Source organism: Rhinolophus sinicus, linkage group LG01 (genome assembly GCF_036562045.2).
Source record: "Rhinolophus sinicus isolate RSC01 linkage group LG01, ASM3656204v1, whole genome shotgun sequence".
NCBI classification, from domain to species: domain Eukaryota; kingdom Metazoa; phylum Chordata; class Mammalia; order Chiroptera; family Rhinolophidae; genus Rhinolophus; species Rhinolophus sinicus.
Genome location: NC_133751.1, coordinates 127,026,708 through 127,045,835, shown reverse-complemented (window position 1 = coordinate 127,045,835; position 19,128 = coordinate 127,026,708). Strand labels below are relative to the sequence as shown.

Sequence of the window (19,128 nt, the reverse complement as noted above, 5' to 3'; positions counted from 1 at the left end):
TCAAGGAATTACAGAGAGGAGCGAAGAAACATGGTAGTAGCTGGCAGGAAAACTAGGGTCCAGAGAAGGTTTTTCAGAGGCTAGAATAGCATAAATAACCCATTAAATGCCTTATTGACTCTGTGACTGAAACACCTGGCAGGCAAATATAAGTGGATCAGGAATTTGGGAATCAAATCAAGACAATAAATAAATATGAGAAAGTAGTTATGCATGAATATGATAAATAGAAGTAGAAATGAATGGGGTTCTCATGTGAGAATTGTAAAAGAAGGGGGAGGTTTTTCGTGGGCAGGATCTTGGGAAACATTCCTATTCAGAAAGCAAAGGGAAGGGACTGGAAGTGTTCAACAAGGAAGAGAAGGGTCAGGGTCTGTGAAGCTGGGAAACACATGCACAACAGTAAATGGGTGAACAGTGTCAGGTGTCACGAAAATGTTGCAAAGGCAGAGGGCTGAAAGACCACCTGACTGCTCACCTGCAAGCGTTAAGCAAAAGTGGTGAAGGGGATTGTGGGTAGTAAAAAATGGAGGCAACAGATACAGAGTAATTAGAAAGGAATTTGGGGAGGAAAAACATTGAAAATAGGGCAGTAGCTGTAGAACATGTTGGAAACCTGAATAATGGGCAAGGAGTCAACAGTGAGAAAAAAACAAGAAAGATGACTAATGGAGAAAAAAACAAGAAAGATGACTAACGGAGACGTTAATGTGCTACCGTAACTTAAAAAGGGAAAATATGGCTCATACAATTTCTCAGTCCATAGAAATTTTATACCACATCTGGATGAAACTTCAGTCTACTTCGTAAGCAAAGGACTGCCCGTAATCACCGTTGTCCATGGAAATAAAAATAGCTTTTTCTCCCATGAGAAATGGCAAGAACAATCCAAGTTGTAGGGATATTAACCTATAGTGAAAAAGGAAACTTCCTTCATTAATGAATATCCATTTCATTTGCCAAACCTGGTCTGGTATGCCAACAGTTAGACAACTCTATCTGAGTTTTACAAGCAGTTTAGTTTTCCATTGTTACAAAAAATAAATAATATACTTTGTTCCAATTCATTGTTAATTGCTTGCATTATAATTTATTCAGTTTCTCTGCAGATATTAAAAAGCAACTTTTCATTCACTGAGTTGTTTCCAAAACCATGAGACTCCTTATGTTAATGACCTACGTACAATATCAAGACATACATACTCCATTATTTGCAGCAGCCATATCTTTGGATGCACATGCTCAGTATTTGATATTTTTTAACCCAAATTCCCATACAGTTAGAAAAGAGGAAACTAAACATTATACATTTCTGAGAATCGTTTTACATACAAGCTAAATTTTTAATCCAAGACTCATAGAACTGAACAATTTGTGTTTAACCTGAAGCTCTTCTCCAATTTTCAGATATTAATAAAGCCACCCTTTCTGTAATTAACACCCATATCTCTTTTGAATAAATGATGTCTATAAAAAGAAAACAGCAAAACTCTCCAAGAGAATATTATGATTACACTGAGAATTTAATGAGGACAACATATATTATATGACCACTCTAAATGTGTTCTGAATCATAAGTACAGGATTCAGGACTTGGTACCTGAAAACAGAATCTGCTTAATCTATTCCCATGCATGCTTCCTCCGATGTGGGCTAATTATCACAGGGAGAGTACTGACCTTTGGGATATTCATATGTAATCTGTCCATTAGCACTAATCAACCATTTAGCACATAATTAGTTGATGACATACTATCCTATATACCGTACCCCTTTTTAGTATGGTATATTTGACCAGAGCAAACTTAATATTACCTTAATAAACACCCAGTCTCCCCTACAAACCAAGCCACAAGGGACCATGGAGTCAGAGGACCAAGTCATAACATTTTTTTTCAGCCACAGCAATGTCATAAAATACTTTTCCCCATAACTATAAAACTTCAACATGATTAAATGGCCTTTCTTTTATTTGTTTAGCAATTAATTTTGGAATTGGAGATGCATTCATAGGTGCGTGATTCAAGAGGTGCGAAAGTGGCAAGTCTCTCTTCAATCCATGTACCTCCAGGGTGTCCCAGATATTGGCTGCTCTGGAGGCCAACAAAGTTACCCATTTCTTGTGGAGCCTTCTAGAAATATATACAATACATGTATAATATATGAAACAAATAACATAGGACATTTATACATTTTGTGATCTTGTGTATAATCCCCAAAGTGTACAATGTAATATTATAACATAATACTGACATGTAACATGAAAAAGAAAAGGAAAAAAATGGAGATTGAAAATTAGGAAAAAAATTCCTTGTTTGTCATCGCTTTGGCAAATGACAAGTACATGTAGTCGGGAAGCCTTCAGCTTCAGCTCTCATCTAGCTTGGCCTTTGCATAGCGTTTAGGATTTTAGTATAGAACAGCTACTTCCCGTAAAGCTCCCTGGCCGCCTAGCTACTCCTGATTCTCCTCCTAGCTCGCATTCTACCCCTTTCCCTGGTCATCCTCTTGCTCACCCTCTTCAGTGTTCAGTCTTTAGTTCCTTTCTCTTCGTGCTCCACCTAAATTCCTAAAGCTGTCATTTATTCTCATAGTTTTAAGTACCACACATATACAAGTCCTAAATCTGCACCTAAGGCTTTCAGTGTATGCTCCAGACCACATTTAAAACCTCGTTTCGGACTTTTTTTTGTGGCAATCCTGAAGTTATTACGACATACAGTGCATGCCGATATTTGAAACTAAAGCTAGTTAAGACCTAGATACTCCCCCACAAAAAAGTCTCTAAAGGGATTTTTTTGTGTGACACTTTTCAGTAAAGTTTAGGACTGAGGATTATACCTGAGATTGCACAGGCAGAAGAGAAGGTTAAATATGGAAGCATAGAAAGCACATTGTATCTGTATTCAAGCAGTATGTGTGCTTAGTTGAAAAGTTAAAAGGCACAGATAAGCACCAAAGTGAGTGCTGTTAACACCCTGCTGTGTATTGTTCCAGGGTTTTCATGTACAAACCTATGCATAAACATACACCTTTTAAAACAGGCTTATTCCAAAGTGTCTCCAGTTTTTATGTTGGGAGAAATTGTATTATGTTGATGGGTTTGTTTCCTTTTGAAGATGGGAGCCTGTGTCATTCAAACGTGTGCTTCCAGAGTCCTAACGAGTATCAGATCCTATCACCTGTGTGTATCGCCTGTGGTTGTGCCTGCTGGACAAGTCCTAAATTGTGGGTTTTTAAAATCAAGGTTATAGAATTTCTTGTAGATCATTGTAAAAGGGTCAAGGAATCAGGACTTCTGTTTCCCTAATTTCCATTTAAAATCTGTTAACCTCATATTAGCGGGACCATTAAGTTGTTAGCAGCAAAACTGCATTTAAAACAAAATTTAAAACTATTTGGGGCCTTTCTGTATTTAATCCTGGTTAGAGATAAAGCTTCATAATGCCGTTTTATTCATCACATCAACCAGGTGTAAAACACAGACCTTTTATCTACAGCAGTGTAGGGAGCCTATAAAGTTATGTAATTTGAAAAGCAGTGTTTCATTTTGAAGAACTCACAAGTTGCTTGTGAAGCAGACATAACTAAAAGGATGTAGAATATACGTGACCTGGGAAAGAAAAAGGGCTCTGTCTTGACACAGGGTCCTTTTCTGGCTGAGGACTCACCGGACCCGCCCTTTTAATCCTCCCTGACCTTCGCCCTTTGCCCAATTCTCCATCTCCTTTATTCCCTTCCCTACCATTTTCCTCAGCACTTGTCACCTTCTCACATGCCATATAATTTCCTTGCTTCGTATGTTTCCTGTTCACCTCTCCTTGTCACAGCGGTAGCTGCAGGAAAGCAGATTCTCTCTGAGTTCTGTTCATGGGCAGATCCCCGGAGCCCAGAGCAGCATGTGGCCTGTAATAAACACTCAAAAATATTTGCTGGATGAATGGAAACAGGAAAGGAAAGGACTCAACACCAGGGATAAATCCAGATTTTGTGCGACCTAAAGCTTATAAAATTTGGGAGGGCTCTTTAAGAAAAAGAATTTCAAACAGCTTATTTCTGCCAATTTTAGAGACACAGGACTTCCGTAGCCTGTCCCCGGGTGTGTGGCTGGCCTTAACGGTTGTTTCATGGAAGTGAAGGCTGGAGTTTTGAGGATTCCTTTTTTATGTTTTAGATAAGTATTCATTGATATCAAAGGATACTAACAATAGTACTGTGTGAAAGAAACAAGTTACAAATGGGATCTATAATATGATGCCATATGGTAGAAAACGAATGGAAGGATAACAAAGATTGTGTCTAGGTGATGGAATTAAAGGTGTTATATCTTCCATTTCCTTGTTTGCATTTTCCAAATTAAATAAATGAATACAGATAGCTGTCATCATAAGAAAAAAGTATAGTTTTTAGTGATTAAAAAATACATTCAATACAAGGAAGAGCTCTAATTGTTTTTAAAGCATTCCAATAGGATTCCCTAAATTATTTATACTATTTCCTCTCATCCTGATGAAAAAATAACATTTTTTTAAAGAACTGGTCAAAATTTGGAAACAGACTGTGTAGCTCCAATCACTGCCCATCCCAGCCCCACCTCTGCTCCCATGTCCCACCCCCACACTCACTATAAAAAGTTAATCAGACTAGCTAAGTGGCCCGTGGAAGGTAAACAAAATCCATTTTAAATTATTAAAAACAGCTAACACACATACAGACAGTAGATCAGCCAGATCTGGCCCCTGTGTATCAATAGTAAGATGAACAGACGAGACGTGGGGGAGATAAGAGCGTACTGTTTGCACATATCCAGGTAGTTCTCCGCATGTCCAATTAGTCTCTCTAATTTTATTTATAAATGACTATTATTGTTCTGAACTACATGTTTATGTTTAATATAACACCATATTTTAAAATACAATTAGAAGTAGGCTGCGACCCACGTTAAGTGGATCAGTAAGAGCCTGGCATGTGTGCTGCTGGAATTGGGAAGGCCCACCCCGCACAGCTGAACCTACTGGGACCTGGGAGGCTTTCTTCCCTTTCCAATTCCACCTTTCATTGTGAATAATCTACAGTTCTCACATGGCAAAAATAATGTTCTGAGTTAATTAAGCTCCATAAAAAACATCGTTTTGGGTGTTGCAAAAGGATTACAACTGTAATCCTGGGCAGAAGAAAGAGGCTGGAGCAGGGGAGACTGAGGTTAGAAAGGGAAGCGGGAAATCAGGAGAGCGTTGTCTTAAGGAAGCCAAGGAAAGGCGGCCTGCTGGTGCCCAGAAAGAGCCCCGAAGAGTTACTAGAGCAGGGCCTCAGGTGATGGGGGAGCGCCCCTGAGAGGGGACCCTGCCGGAGGCGTCTCAGCAGCATGTTCTCCAGGAAGGGAGCTCTGCATCCCCAGTGACTCACTCCTCCTCTGACCTAATACCCCTGAGCCGCGACCACTGCACAGGGAGTTTTTTCTAACACTCAGAACAGGAGCAGAGGTAAAAAAGTCACAAACAAACTTGGAGTGTGGCCAGACCTCCATGAATAATGCCTTGAAGGACTGCCAAAGCCTTCACTGAGTTTAGCCTTGAGAAAAAAAATACAGGTCAGAGATAATAAAGCCAAGGGGCTCCTTATCCTTCCGGGCAGTGGCTAATGTTTAGCAGGTGACAAGGTATACCTGCACAACTTCCTCTGACTCTCTAAACGGATTATTTAAACAATCGATTTGAGTCTGTGGTTCTTACCCTTGGGTTAGAAATTTCTGTTGAGAAACTGCAAAACAGCACTGTATATTTTGGTTGCGATCAACTCAGTTTGCGGCATTTCTGGAAAAGCTTAAAGCACAGCTCTTATTTGCAAGCATACAATTTACACTATTTTAGACCTGTATATCGAGCTTCTCAGTCGCATCCATCTTATGAAATGACTAAGCCAGGTAAGCTGAGGTGTGATAAAATGAGGTAAGGTAGTACTTTGTAAATGGAATGATACCATAAAAACTATCTCGTTATGATGGTGATGATAAGTTCTGTTCAGTAAAAACCAAATAACTGTGTTCATTGCCAGTAAGTAAATATTGGCAATGGATGTAGGGGAGTTACAGAGGATAGTAGCTTCAAATTTAGCTGTTATAAGTATTAGAAAATGTGATTAACTTTAAACTGGTTTTATAAATACAGTTTCCAGTAGGATGCAGTGCAAGAATAGAAACTCAACTGAAAATGGCCTAACTGCTAAAGAGAATTAATATATAACAAGAAATCCAGGAGTGGGATGGTTCCAAGGTGGTTAATTCAGCAGCCTACTCATGTCATCTGTCTACTCTGCTCCCTAAGCACTGCCAGAGAACATAGTCTGACCCACCAATGTTCAGAAGCACATGGAAGGTAAACCCAAAGAATTCTAGATCTGTTAACAGGGGAGGAAGAGGGAAAAGACTTTAGGTGAAGCAACCTACATCTGCTGCATGTTATGACTTTGAAAGACAAGTTAAAATAACATTGAGTGTTTTGTTTTCAGTTGTTTTGCCCATTATGAAACACTAGTTACATACAGGAAGGGCATAAAAGCCTGTGATAATTTCAAGGTATATAAGAGATGTGGGATAATATAAACAAATCCTTTGTGTATACTTAAAACCAGATGAAGTTTTAAAAAGAATTGCTTATTCTGTTCATTAGCTTTAAAAAAAAATTTTAAACTAGTCCTTAATGCTTGATTATATCTTGAAAATATTATGCTTCATTAGTCTAACTTCATTAGCCCAAAATTGCCCTATATCTTTTACTAATAAAGAGCAAAACAGGAAATAATCTCTGCATCCTTTCTAGATGGTTAAAAAAAGGTATCTCGGCTGTTTTGAGATAATTATTATTGTTTTGGGGATGCATAATAATTCCCACTGGGCCATTATATCACATATTAGCTTTTATACAATTATTTATTCTTATTTATAAAGCTGCCGGTCAGAAAGGTTGATTATTCCTGCAGCAATTTAGTAGAGAAATTTTAGGGCTTAATGAGACAATAGCATTCATTAGAATATTTTGGAATTACAAAGAAAAATAAAGTTTATAGAAAAAGCAACTAAGAAGTAAGTCAGGTCTGCCTGATCTAGTCTAAAGTGATTTTACAAATAGTAAAAATGATCCATAGTATTAAAATTGCTTTGTTAATAAAGATATGTACATCATTGATACGTAAATGTTAATAAGTAAGTGGAGAAATAAGTCAAATAGTTTTATTACAAACTGAAAGCCTCTCTTAAATACAGCAGGACACTGTCCTTTTGATTATGAATTCCATTTTGGCCTGGGTTTTGGATTTATTGAATTCTATGTTAATAAAACCCAGCACTTCTATTATAGTCTCTACTCCATCTTGTGGAAATGTGGAGGTGAATGAGGGCAAGTATCTATCAAAATTGTTTTTTAACTTCAATAACCACCAAGAACACATTAGTCATTTAGTCATTCATCACATATACCGTTTAGTTAGTCACCACATATACCTTTGAGTACCAGGCACAGTGCTAGGCTCTTAGTCTGAGCAAGAGACAAATGTATAAGCAAGTAGGTGTAGTAAATGTTACTTACATTACTTATGTTATGGTAGAAGTGCTTTCCGGGTGAAGACTGAAAGGCAGAAGACGAGAGATGTGCAGTAAAGGTTACATGGAGGAGGACATGGTGGGACATTAAAATAGTGGCTGGATTCAGAATGAAGGCCTCTACCTCACCCTCAACTAGGTCCTCTTACCTGAATAATCATCAAACTCATTTCAAAGGAAAAAATTCTCCAAAAGCCCAAAAGCCGTATTGTTTATTAAAGGTGTTTTATGTTAAATAAATACAAACCTCAAACGAGGTCCAAATTCCTTATACTATACATTTTAGAAAATATTTTTTAAATGAGAACACATTTACAAAATTAAGAATAAGTCACAAACTAAAGACAATTCAATTTAACAATATTAATTTAATAAGATGAATGATGTTATTTTGCAGAAATTAAGTTAACGCTGTTGGGTTTTATGGTGAAAAGAAATAGCCTCATGTCTATTTAATGTTTACACTGTATCCATATCCTCTATTTACTTTTTTAATGATAGGGAATTGAATCCAGTTGCATAGACTAAAAAGCCAAATAGTAACTGCTAAAATAGATAGGACTATTTCCCCCTTCCCCAAGGTGGCCCAAGCCAAGGTGTCAGAGCCACACCTCTGCAATCTTTGTGTCCTTTCCTTCCTGGTAGATCAAAAGATAGCTGTTACAGTTCCAGGTTTAGTATCATTGTTTGATGAAGGAAGAAAGGAAGATGATAAAGGAGCACTTGCCAACAGAGTTGATCCTATTTTAACAAGTTTTCCCAGAATCACCACCCAGTGACTTCTACTAATGTCTCATGGGTCACACACTGTGCCACATAACTACCCCTAGGGTTGTGTTAGTGAGGGAGAAGGGAAGAAAGGATTTGGGGAAAGCAACGTCAGGCTCTGCCACAAATGCCAAGACCAGTTTTAAGGAAGACTGATTTGGAAACACTGTAGCCACCTCTGTCACATAAAGATCAAGGCAGGTCTGAGGCGTTACTGGAATCTGTATCAAATAGATGTATCAGTATGGCTGTGATCAAGAAGAGATAAATTCATTTCATGTTGACTATCGTAGTTACAGATAATGAAAGTTTATAGTTTGGAAGCTAAAAAAAGTCAGTTCCTTCATGAGTATGACATTCTGCATGCATGCACCCCTATGTGCCAGGTGATATGTCAATTACTCCATTTTTCTCTCTTCTAACTATTGTAAAAAATCTTTATTCATTCATCATTCCAAAATAAGAAGTATTTGGTGTAGGTGTGTGTGTGGGAGAAGATATGCCTCATACAATCCTAAACACAAAAGAAAGCACCAAATATGCACACAGCTGATTTTAAAATAGTGATTCAGATAATCCAGAATATTCTTACAGTACTATTTTTTTTCTATTGTAATCTATAGGAAAACTCAGCATTTGCAAAGAGAATTCTGACTCCCTGAAAACAACAGTGTGCAAATTATTCTTCATGGGCCAAATCGGACCTATCAATTACTTTTCTAAATAACATAGTCCCCGTGCCTTATCCGAGGTTTTGCTTTCCACAGTTTCAGTCAGCTCACAGTCCACTTCAGTCTAAAAATATTAAATGGGAAATTCCAGAAATTTTAATTTGCACACTGTTCTGAGTAGCGTGATAAAATCTCACAGTACTCTACTCCATCCCACCCAGGATGTGAGTCATCCCTTTGTACAGCATTTCCAAGGTGTGGACGCTGCCCGTCATGCAGTCACTTAGTAACCCTCGCAGTTTTCAGGTCGACTGTCGAGGTATTGCAGTGCTTATATTCAAGTAACCCTTATTTTACTTACCGTGTTTTCCCGAAAATAAGACCTACCTGGACAATCGACTCTAATGCGTCTTTTGGAGCAAAAATTAATACAAGAGCCCATCTTATTTTACTGGAAGACCGGGTCTTATATAATATAATATAATATAAGACCAGGTGATAATGGCCCCAAAGCACAAGAGTTGTGATGCTGGCAATTTAGATACACCAAAGAGAAGCCTTTGTAAAGTGCATCATTTAAATTAAAAGGTGAAAGATCTCGACTTAATAAGGAAGGGAAAAAAAATCCTACGCTGAGGTTGCTAAGATCTAAGGTAAGAACGAATCTTCTGTCCATGACATTGTGAAGGAAAAAGTGTTGCTGTCGCATCTTAAACTGCCAAAGTTACAGCCACAGTGCGTGAGAAGTGTTGTGTTAAGATGGAAAAGGCATGAAATTAGTGGGCGGAAAACAGGAACAGAAAACGTGTTCCAACTGATGGCAACGTGTTATGCCAGAAAACATTGAGCCTATATGAAGACTTCAGCAAGGGATCCCCTGAAACAAAGGACATCAAACCACTCCCTGCAAGTAAGGGATGGTTACACGGGTTTCAGGAATATATTTGGAGTGAAAAATCTAAAAATTGTGGAGACAGAGAGAGGGAGGGGGGGACCACATTCACATAACTTTTATTACAGTATATTGTTATAATTGTTCTATTTTATTGGTTATTGTTGTTCACCTCTTACTCCGCCTAATTATGACTTAGACTTTATCACAGGTATGTTGTGTATAGGAAACAACACATTGGATTCGGTACTATCCGAGGTTTGAGGCATCCGCAGGGTTCTTGGAACATATTCGCCGCAGATAAGGGGACACAACTGTACTTTTAGCACCCTCTTCTTTGTTACCACCCTTCAGTTTTGCACATTCAGAGTTTCAGAATATGCCCCTTCTGTTTCGAGAGTTCTCATTTGTAATACATATCTTCAATTAAACACATGCATATCAAGTGCTTAGCAGATTTCCTTTTTATCTTGTTCTATCTTGATCTATACTTGTATTAAAGAGTGTTTATTGTTTGGTTATTTTCTTAAGTATTTGTCGTCAGATGGTTTGATTGAGTCATGTAATCTTGGAGATCTTGGTTAGCCTGAAATATCTTTTTGCCATCCCTTTCTCAGCTGGATGTAAGATTCATGAGTTCGGATTTCCTTTCAAGTGTTCTACTAGATGTGATCAAACAATACGGTGAATGTTTAAATAAAAAAAATTATTACAGAGAAAGACACATTGCCATTAATCCCCCTCAAAACACTCCCCCTCACTTCGAACACACCTATCCCATCATTCTTACTACTTTCTGAAGCAGTTCTGGAAGTCCTTTCTCGTGAGTGTCTTTACTTCATCCTCCATCATGACAATGCGCTCTGTGTCACACATTTGCTTCTAGTATGACCATTTCTGTCAAAAACATCACAGTGTGTTCTCATCCACCTTATTCACTGGATCTGGCACTGTGCAATTTCTGGCTCTTCCCCAAAATCAAAATGACCATGAAAAGTAAAGGTTTTGAATCAATTCAGGACATCGAGGCAGCCACGACAGTGCAACTAAAGATACTCACGAAAGAGGACTTCCAGAACTGCTTCAGAAAGTGGCAAGAATGAGGGGATAAATGTGTTGGAAGTGCGGGAGTATTTTGAGGGGGATTAATGGCAATGTGTCTTTTACTGTAATAATTTATTTTTATTTGAACATTCAGTGTATTGTTTGATCACACCCCGTAGGTCCTCTTCCATTGTTTTTTAGCTTCTAGTGTTGATGATAAATCCAAAGCCAGTTCTTTTTTTCCCCTTCATGGGTATTGTTCTTTCTATCTGAACCCTTACAAGGTTTTCTCTTTATTGTTAAGATTAATGAATTTCATAAGGATATCATTGCATATTTGTCTTTTCTCTTCAATCCGATCTGAAACTTGGTTACCCTTTCCAATTACCTATTAGAGGTGTTTCTTCAGCTCAGAGATATTTTCTTTTATTTAATTGTTACCTCTTCTTTATGTGATGTCTCTTCTCCTTTTGAACACATATTTTTGACATACTAGTTTTAAAGATCTATCCTTCAAGTATTTTTTCTTTTCCTTCAATATTTCTGTTTAACTTTCTGCACTGTGCTTTGAGATAATCCTTGCACTTAATCTTCCAGTCTACTTATTAGGTGTCAATAATGAGACTCCTTTTTTTTTTTTTAATTCATCTACTTCTTTTAGTTTGACAATCATGGCTTTGAGCTTTTGGAAGAGAGAGAGGGAGAGGGAGAGGGAGAGGGAGAGGGAGAGGGAGAGGGAGAGGGAGAGAGAGAGAGAGAGAGAGAGAGAGAGAGAGAGAGGTGCATTAGAATTTAAGTGCTCAAACAATTTTTGTGCAGGTGTTTATCTTTCTTTTCTGGCACTTGTCTTTCATGAGATTTGTGTTCTGATTATTCACTCTTATTCTGCTCTCAAATGTCGGGCCTCTCACATGGTCAGCTTTTTTTCTATGGTGGCTCCTTGGAAATCAGTTTGCTGATTGCTGAACTACCCTTAATAGCAGGAATCCTAGAGGTTTGAATGGGCATAGTACTTAAAGCTTAAGGACAACCTGCCCACTAGAGATACCTGCAGGAAGCCTAATGCTCTCTAAACTACTTGAACTCTCCTAGTTTCCAAAGTTGGAAGACCCACCTGTCTCAATTAGGAAACTCCAGCATTTCAGAGGGATTGAAGGTAAAGTCTTCAGATACCTGAAAGCCATTCTGTTCCAGTGACCCATACCCCTGTTTTTGCCCAGGGCTCTGATGCTGCTTTTCAGTTGGTTAGCCACCCACAAGGCAATTTATCTGCAGACTAGTTGGCTCTGATGTTATCCTAGTAGAATTGTAAGCACTATCCAATAGCCTGTAGGTCTCAGCACCTGCTTAATTCTAAAAAGTTAGGGAACTTAGAGTTGGACATAGAAGAGAACAAGCCACAGTCAAGTTGTCATGTTTCAGAATACCTTGTATCCTCACTCGTTCGAATGCCATTTACATTCTGATGACTCTCAAATTTATTTTTTCTCCAGTCTGTACTGTTCCCGACTCTATATCCAGTGGCCTACTTAATAGTTCAACTTGAATATTGTCGTGCAGGAAACCCTGCTTGCTGCATCATTTGTTGCGCGAGGCATCCTGCGGGGCCTCTGGTCCCACTCCCCACTATGTTCTCTCTGGCAGCCGGGGGAGACACAGCAGTAGTAGCCACACGATCCGCAGTCAGCCATTCACTTCTCTGCCTGCCAACCCACCAACCAATCAACGCAGCCCCGCAGTTACATCAGTAACCAGTTGGCCAACCCGTCACAGCTGATGTCCAACCAATCACAGTTGATGGTCATTCACCACCGGAGCCAGCACCTCCCCACAGGAGGCCGAGAGCTTGGAAACTGCTCTCTGGGACTCTGTCCCCACAGATATCTAGCAGCTACCCCGAAGTTTACCTGTTCACACTGAAATTTTGATTGCCATCCCCAGACCTACTCCTCTCCCAGCCTTTCCTATCTCAGCGAATGGCATTACAACCATTTTTCACAGTTAATTACTTAAGCCAATATCTTAAGACTTATTCTTGGTTTCTCTCATTTTTACACCCACATCCCAGGGGACCGGCAAACCCTATTTGCTGTATTTTCCAAAAGTACCTGAACTGATCACTTCTCTCTGTCTGCACCCCTTCCACTCACCCATGGGGCGTGGTTTCCCTCCTGGTCTGCCGCACGTGCCTCCTGACTACTCTCCATGCTTCTGCTCTTGCCCCCTACAGTTTATTCTCTATGAGCCAGAGTCAACTTTTTAAAAGTTAAAATGTTGCTTCCCTCCCAAGGATTCTAAGAAAATCCAGACTCCATGCCATTGCTCATAAGGCTTTCCATGGTCAGGACCCCAGGTGCTTTCCAACTTTTTCTTTCTTTGTTTTTTTTACTCTTTTCCATGACTCACTGCACGTTAGTCACATTAGCTTCCTTGCCCTTTTAAAACTACTCATAACTATCTTATCTCAGGGCCTTGCACTTGCTGATCACCTTGTTGAAACTACTCTTCCTCCTGATTTTCTCATACTTCCCTTCCTCATTAAATGTATGTCTTGCTGAAATCTGTTCACATTGCCTTATCATAAAGACTGTTTCTGACCACTCTGTAAAATAGACCCTCCCCTGCATTCCCTACTCCACCTTACCCTGTTTTAGTTTTTGTTTTGTTTTTTTAATAGCACTGAGCACCATTGAAATCATGTGCTTGTCTATTTATTGTCTTCTGCCGGTCAGCCTCTATGAGGGACTTTTTAACTCACTGATATACCCGCAGCACTTAAAACAGTGCTAGCTACATAGTAGACACTCAATAAATAACATACACTTCAAGGGACATTTTTACCAAATTTGAGTTGGATTTTAAAATGAAAAAGTAGGCATATACATGAATTTTCCTGGAAGTAAATGATGTTTTTCAAAGTAATTGCTTTTTTATTTTTACTTTTAAGGCTTGTTTGCAAAAAAAATGTAGTAAATCTTTTACTCTTCCATGTTTTAAATTTCAGTTAAAATATTTCTATTTTATTTTTCCATAAAAATACTTACTAGGTAAGTTGACATATTTTTTCTTTTTAAGAACGAAATTCCATTTTACTTGTAACTCTTTCCTTGATAATATATTTATTACTAAATTCTTAATTTGTGTTTTATGTTAAAAGAAATCTTATAAAATTATATAATGTCAAGACCACTGGTAAAAAAAAAAAAAATAGAAGGAAGGAAACTAGAAATAGCGACTTGATTCCAACTTTTTGTATTTCAGTATTTTTTTCAGATTGCCTGGAAATCCCTTCAATTAAGAAATTAGTTTTTCCCTGTGTGATGTATACTCACTATCTCTAACCTGACCATCCCTGTTATTTTTTTCTTTTTGTGCTTTGCTTTTTCTTCTTTTTAGGATCTTAGTTTATGCCCCCAACCTCAATTTTCAGTGGCTAGAATTGACTTCTACTGGCTAATACAAAAAAAATAGAGAAAATTTAGCAAAGTAATAGCAGAAACCAAAATTCAGCTTGAAAATAGGTTTAACATATCTAGTATCGCATATATAATTATATGTTGAACATATTGATATGTGGTTGACATTTATTTCTTGCACTTTAACCAAGCATTCTTTTAATATCTAGGGAAAACCAGTTCTAAGGTTTCATGATAAGGAGGGAAGTCGGCACAATCACTGCTATTTTGCTATATTTTTGAAGGGTCATTGTAGCCATCTCCATGGGTAGGCAGTGGGAACAGCACATCTGAAGCTCTGACGCTCCCACATAGCCAAATGCAGTTGGCAGCTGGAGAGTCTTACAAAATCAGCACTGGCCCATGTTCTCATGCACACTTATACACACCTCTCTCGGGCTTAGTACTTTAACATATTTGTAAACTGTTTTGTGGCAAGCTCCTTAATCTGAACTTTTAAAATGGTTGACTTTAATAATTAAGACATTAATTGGGTTTTATTTTAATTTTTTTTCAGGTGCATGGTGGCTGATGAAGTAAGTGTTTTCATGATTTTTTTGTCTTATTAATTTCCACCAATTTTTAGTGCCTACTAATTTACCGTGTACTGTCTGTCTGCCGATAGGACTATATTTCTACATATGGAAAGAAGGAAAGAGGGAGACAGAGTAAGGCAGGGAGGGGTGTGGAGAGAATAACAGTAGAATGGATGTGTATGTGTGTGTGCACGTGCGTGTGCATATAAGACGTGTACTTGGACCGTATATTATTAACATTAGTGATCCAAAATTCTGTATTGTTGGCCTAGGAAGAATGAATGTGCTTTGAAATTCAGCTCCAAATGAACTGAACTTTTCTACTTGTCGTAATATACTGCTTGCTTAAAAAGCTAAACTTTTCAGATTTTTTTTCTAAAGGTTGTTAGTTGTTTTGTATGAGTACAAAATATGTTAAAATGGTATTTTATTATTAATAAACAATTTGATACATTTAACTGGTATGTACTTGTATATATTGGATTCATGTTTTCTCACTGAAATGGAAGTTCTTGTTATATAAACTGTGATACTCTTTACATACATTCTTAGAGTAATGTAAATCAGTAAACTTCTAATTTGAATATCAGGTTCGGAAATGTGCTGCTGTTTTCATGATGCCTTTAAAGCATATGACAGCAAAACATATACACTTAAAAATATATTAGAAACGAAGAATATGGATACCGAATTTTAAAAAAAGAAGTAGAACCGTACAAGATTCTGCCAGTTAACTGTCTTTTAGTTTTAGTTACATGATAAACTCACCAATGATTTATCTCTATGGTCTCTTCTTTAGGAAAAAAATGAATAAGAATATAGCATGAATATGAATGCTGTGCAAAAGGTTGATATAGACTTTGTTGGTTCATACTGATTTATAATTACCTAAGGAATTGAACTCTTCATTCCACAGGCACTGTTTAGATTAGATGTTATAGTTAGAAACAGTAATTGCCTGCGAAGGACTTCAACATGTAATTGAAGAGAAAGGACACAGATATTTGGGAAACAACAGAAATTTGCATTTTGGAACAGGATGAATTCCAAAAGGCTGTTAATAAATTAATAATTTTGAGAGTCCAAAATGACTGAAAGAGGCTTGTGTTTTACTCCCTGAATATGTTTATGCCAAATAGGAAAGTAAATTCATCACCCAAAATCTCAAAACTAAGCATAACCGTTTTATGTATCTATAAAATATATACACTCGTATGTGACATACCGGGGGTGCCAACAAAATGTATACACATGACTGGTATTCATCTTTTGTTATCAGGATATATTGTGTATGACAATTTTAATACAGTTTTTTCCTTTCTTGAAATGTGTCTACATTTTTTTTAGCACCTCAGTATGTATGGATGTATGTGTATTCATATTTTTTTAACAGACCAGTTTTATGTTCACAGAAAATACATTGTAAAAGGTAACACTATCTTAATAATCTCCACATGCAATTCATGGAGAAAGTCATATTAGCAGCTATGGCATATCATTGCTACCGTGTTCTTCATTTTGATGTCTTAGTGGTTTGGATAGGCCTTAAATCTATGGAATCATTCATGGATTGAAATCAATGCTTGGTCAACACCTTAATTCTCCTATTCTCCAAAAAACTCCTGTCTTCCCCTCAGTGAACATTACACTAAGGATTGTGAAAGTTCATGATGAACCCTTAGCTAGCAAGAGTTTTTCACTGTATCGTCACTTTTCCTCAGCTCCTGTTACTTACAATCACATAGCACTTGTCACGGTTTGAGTGATTTGTGATCTTTCAAAGCCATTCTTATTTTTAAATTTAATAAATGTAAAAGAACCATTTAATATTTCCTCAATACTTAAAAAAAATTGTCCATTTTTGTGTCCGTCATAATTACTTCTCTCTTTTCACCATCATTTTAAGGACTCTCATTCTTTTATAGCTATTCAACTTTGCAGGGCTTATTATAGCAAATCCTGTTAATAATGTTAATTAAGAAAAAACCCTCAACTTTACAAATGAGTACAGAAAAACAGGCTACAGCAGTAAACAGTATGATGTATAAGTCTAAGATCTCAGCTCACAACCGCTAATGACCTCTGGTAGTGGTAGAGTTGAAATGTCATTTTTATGAAATCTTTACCAAGCTAGTGTGGATGAAAGTTAGTTAGTAAATTAAAAGTGCTGAAATGGGAAGAACTTGTATATATGTAAATTATGTGAACTCTGGTTTGACCTTCATTCTGTTTTCTAATACTATCCTCCTTATCACAAAATGGTACTGAAGTCAGAGAAGGACATATAGTTTATAATTTGGAGGTCAACTACCTTTTGATTTTTAAATTAAAAAATATGGTTTTTATGATGAATATTTGACTCATCAAATAGCTAAGACTTAAGAGAGCAATTTTACATCTCTTACTGAACCTCCTTATTTTATTTTAATATATTTATTATTTTTATAAATTTTATTGGGGAATATTAGGGAGCAGTGTGTTTCTCCAGGGCCCATCAGCTCCAAGTCATTGTCCTTCAGTCTAATTGTGGAGGGTGCAGTTCAGCTCCAAGTCCAGTCACCGTTCTCAATCTTTAGTTTCAGGGAGTGCAGCCCACCATCCCATGCGGGAATTGAACCAGCAACCTTGTTGTTAAGAACTCACGTGCTCTAACCAACTGAGCCATCCGACTGCCCCTCCGGAAGCTCAATGGTAGCTCGTCTTCAATTTAGTTATGGAAGGCGCAGCTCACTGGCCCATGTGGGAACCGAACTGGCAACCCTGTTGTTCAGCGCTTGCACTCCAACCAACTGAGCCACCCGGCCACCACTGAACCTCCTTTTTTTTAGCTGCTTGAACCCACTTGGAGTATTATATAATTTAGCTGTCTGATGTGATCTTTCTTCCCTAGCTTTAAAACAAATGACTTACTTGGTTTTGTGTGTGTGTGTGTGTGTGTGTGTGTGTGTGTGTGTGTGTGTGTATTTGGTGATGGGGACTAAAGTAGAATACTGACAAAAAATGTTACACAAAACATTTACTGCTATTTCTCCCCCTTCTTCTAGTATTTTTCCACTATTATCTGTTTCTAATGTATTCAATCTTTGTGGAATTATATATCTCTCTACTATACACCAGGGGTGCCAAAATAAATGTATATAAGTGGACACTTGGCTCAACATTGCTCAAGCAGTAGTTCGCCATCATCAAAAGTGTCTGGACGATGATGGTAACCGCTTTGAGCACCTCTTGTAATTGCAGAAGTCAAACATGACTTGTATTCATCTTTTGTTATTGGTATATATTGAGTATGATAATTTTAATAGTTTTTTTTCCCTTTCTTAAAATATGTATACGTTTTTGGCACCCTCTGTTATAAAGTAATCATTAACTTTAAATTGGAATGGTGATTTAAATTCTGTTTAATTGTGTGACCATTGTTTATTTCAATTATAAAACTATACGTCAGGTAACCAACAAAGCTGCAACTTTTAGTAAAATTAACTTTGTAAACCTAGCTTAAACTGTTTTAATTACTTCTTTTTCCCCCCTCTTGGTTTTATGCAATTAAGTGTTGTTTCAAGAAGTGTATAGTGAATATCCAGAAGCTGTTGTGAATTTGTATTCCATAAATAATGGAATTCAGACCATAGTTTGTGGTCAAGCTGGTGCACTATTATCTTAATTGCTTTTTAATAATTCCTTTTGAACCACTGTGTCTTTCTTCTGTTGTTCTTCAGTTGAAAATCATTGAAAATGTTAATTCATAAAGATTTTAAACGTGAAAAATAATTTCACATTGACACAAACCAGGATATACATGGAGAAAAATATCAAACCTACATACTTCCTACCTTATTTGTTAAGTATTTAAAGACTATTGTTCTTTGTAGAAACTTAGTTTTTAGAAAATTTTGTAATGTTAGTTTTTACTTTAAGGAAATGGGATTAACATCTTGGATTTACATGAATAGCCTAATATTGTGTCATAATGGACAAAATTTTGTCAGTTCACAGATTCTGTCTTCTCTTATCTATAGTATTTATTATCAAACTCAGAAAATTCCTACTTTCCTTTTATGTAATATTTTTTGTTAGTACTTTAGCCCCCCTCACCACACAACACACACACACACACACACACACACACACACACACAGATTTTTCTTAAATTTCTTTCCTGTTA

At 37.3% G+C, this 19,128-nt stretch overlaps 1 protein-coding gene across 2 annotated transcripts in view; it reads left to right on the top strand.

The window, feature by feature from the left end:
- The window catches only part of LOC141572203 (DNA annealing helicase and endonuclease ZRANB3-like), a 114,638-nt gene that overhangs the window by 62,495 nt on the left and 33,015 nt on the right, over window positions 1–19,128 (top strand). For both annotated transcript variants that reach the window (XM_074335603.1, XM_074335598.1), the window contains exon 3: window positions 14,945–14,963. In XM_074335603.1, the coding sequence (XP_074191704.1) occupies window positions 14,945–14,963 (19 nt within the window). The remainder of the gene's footprint in view (window positions 1–14,944; window positions 14,964–19,128) is intronic.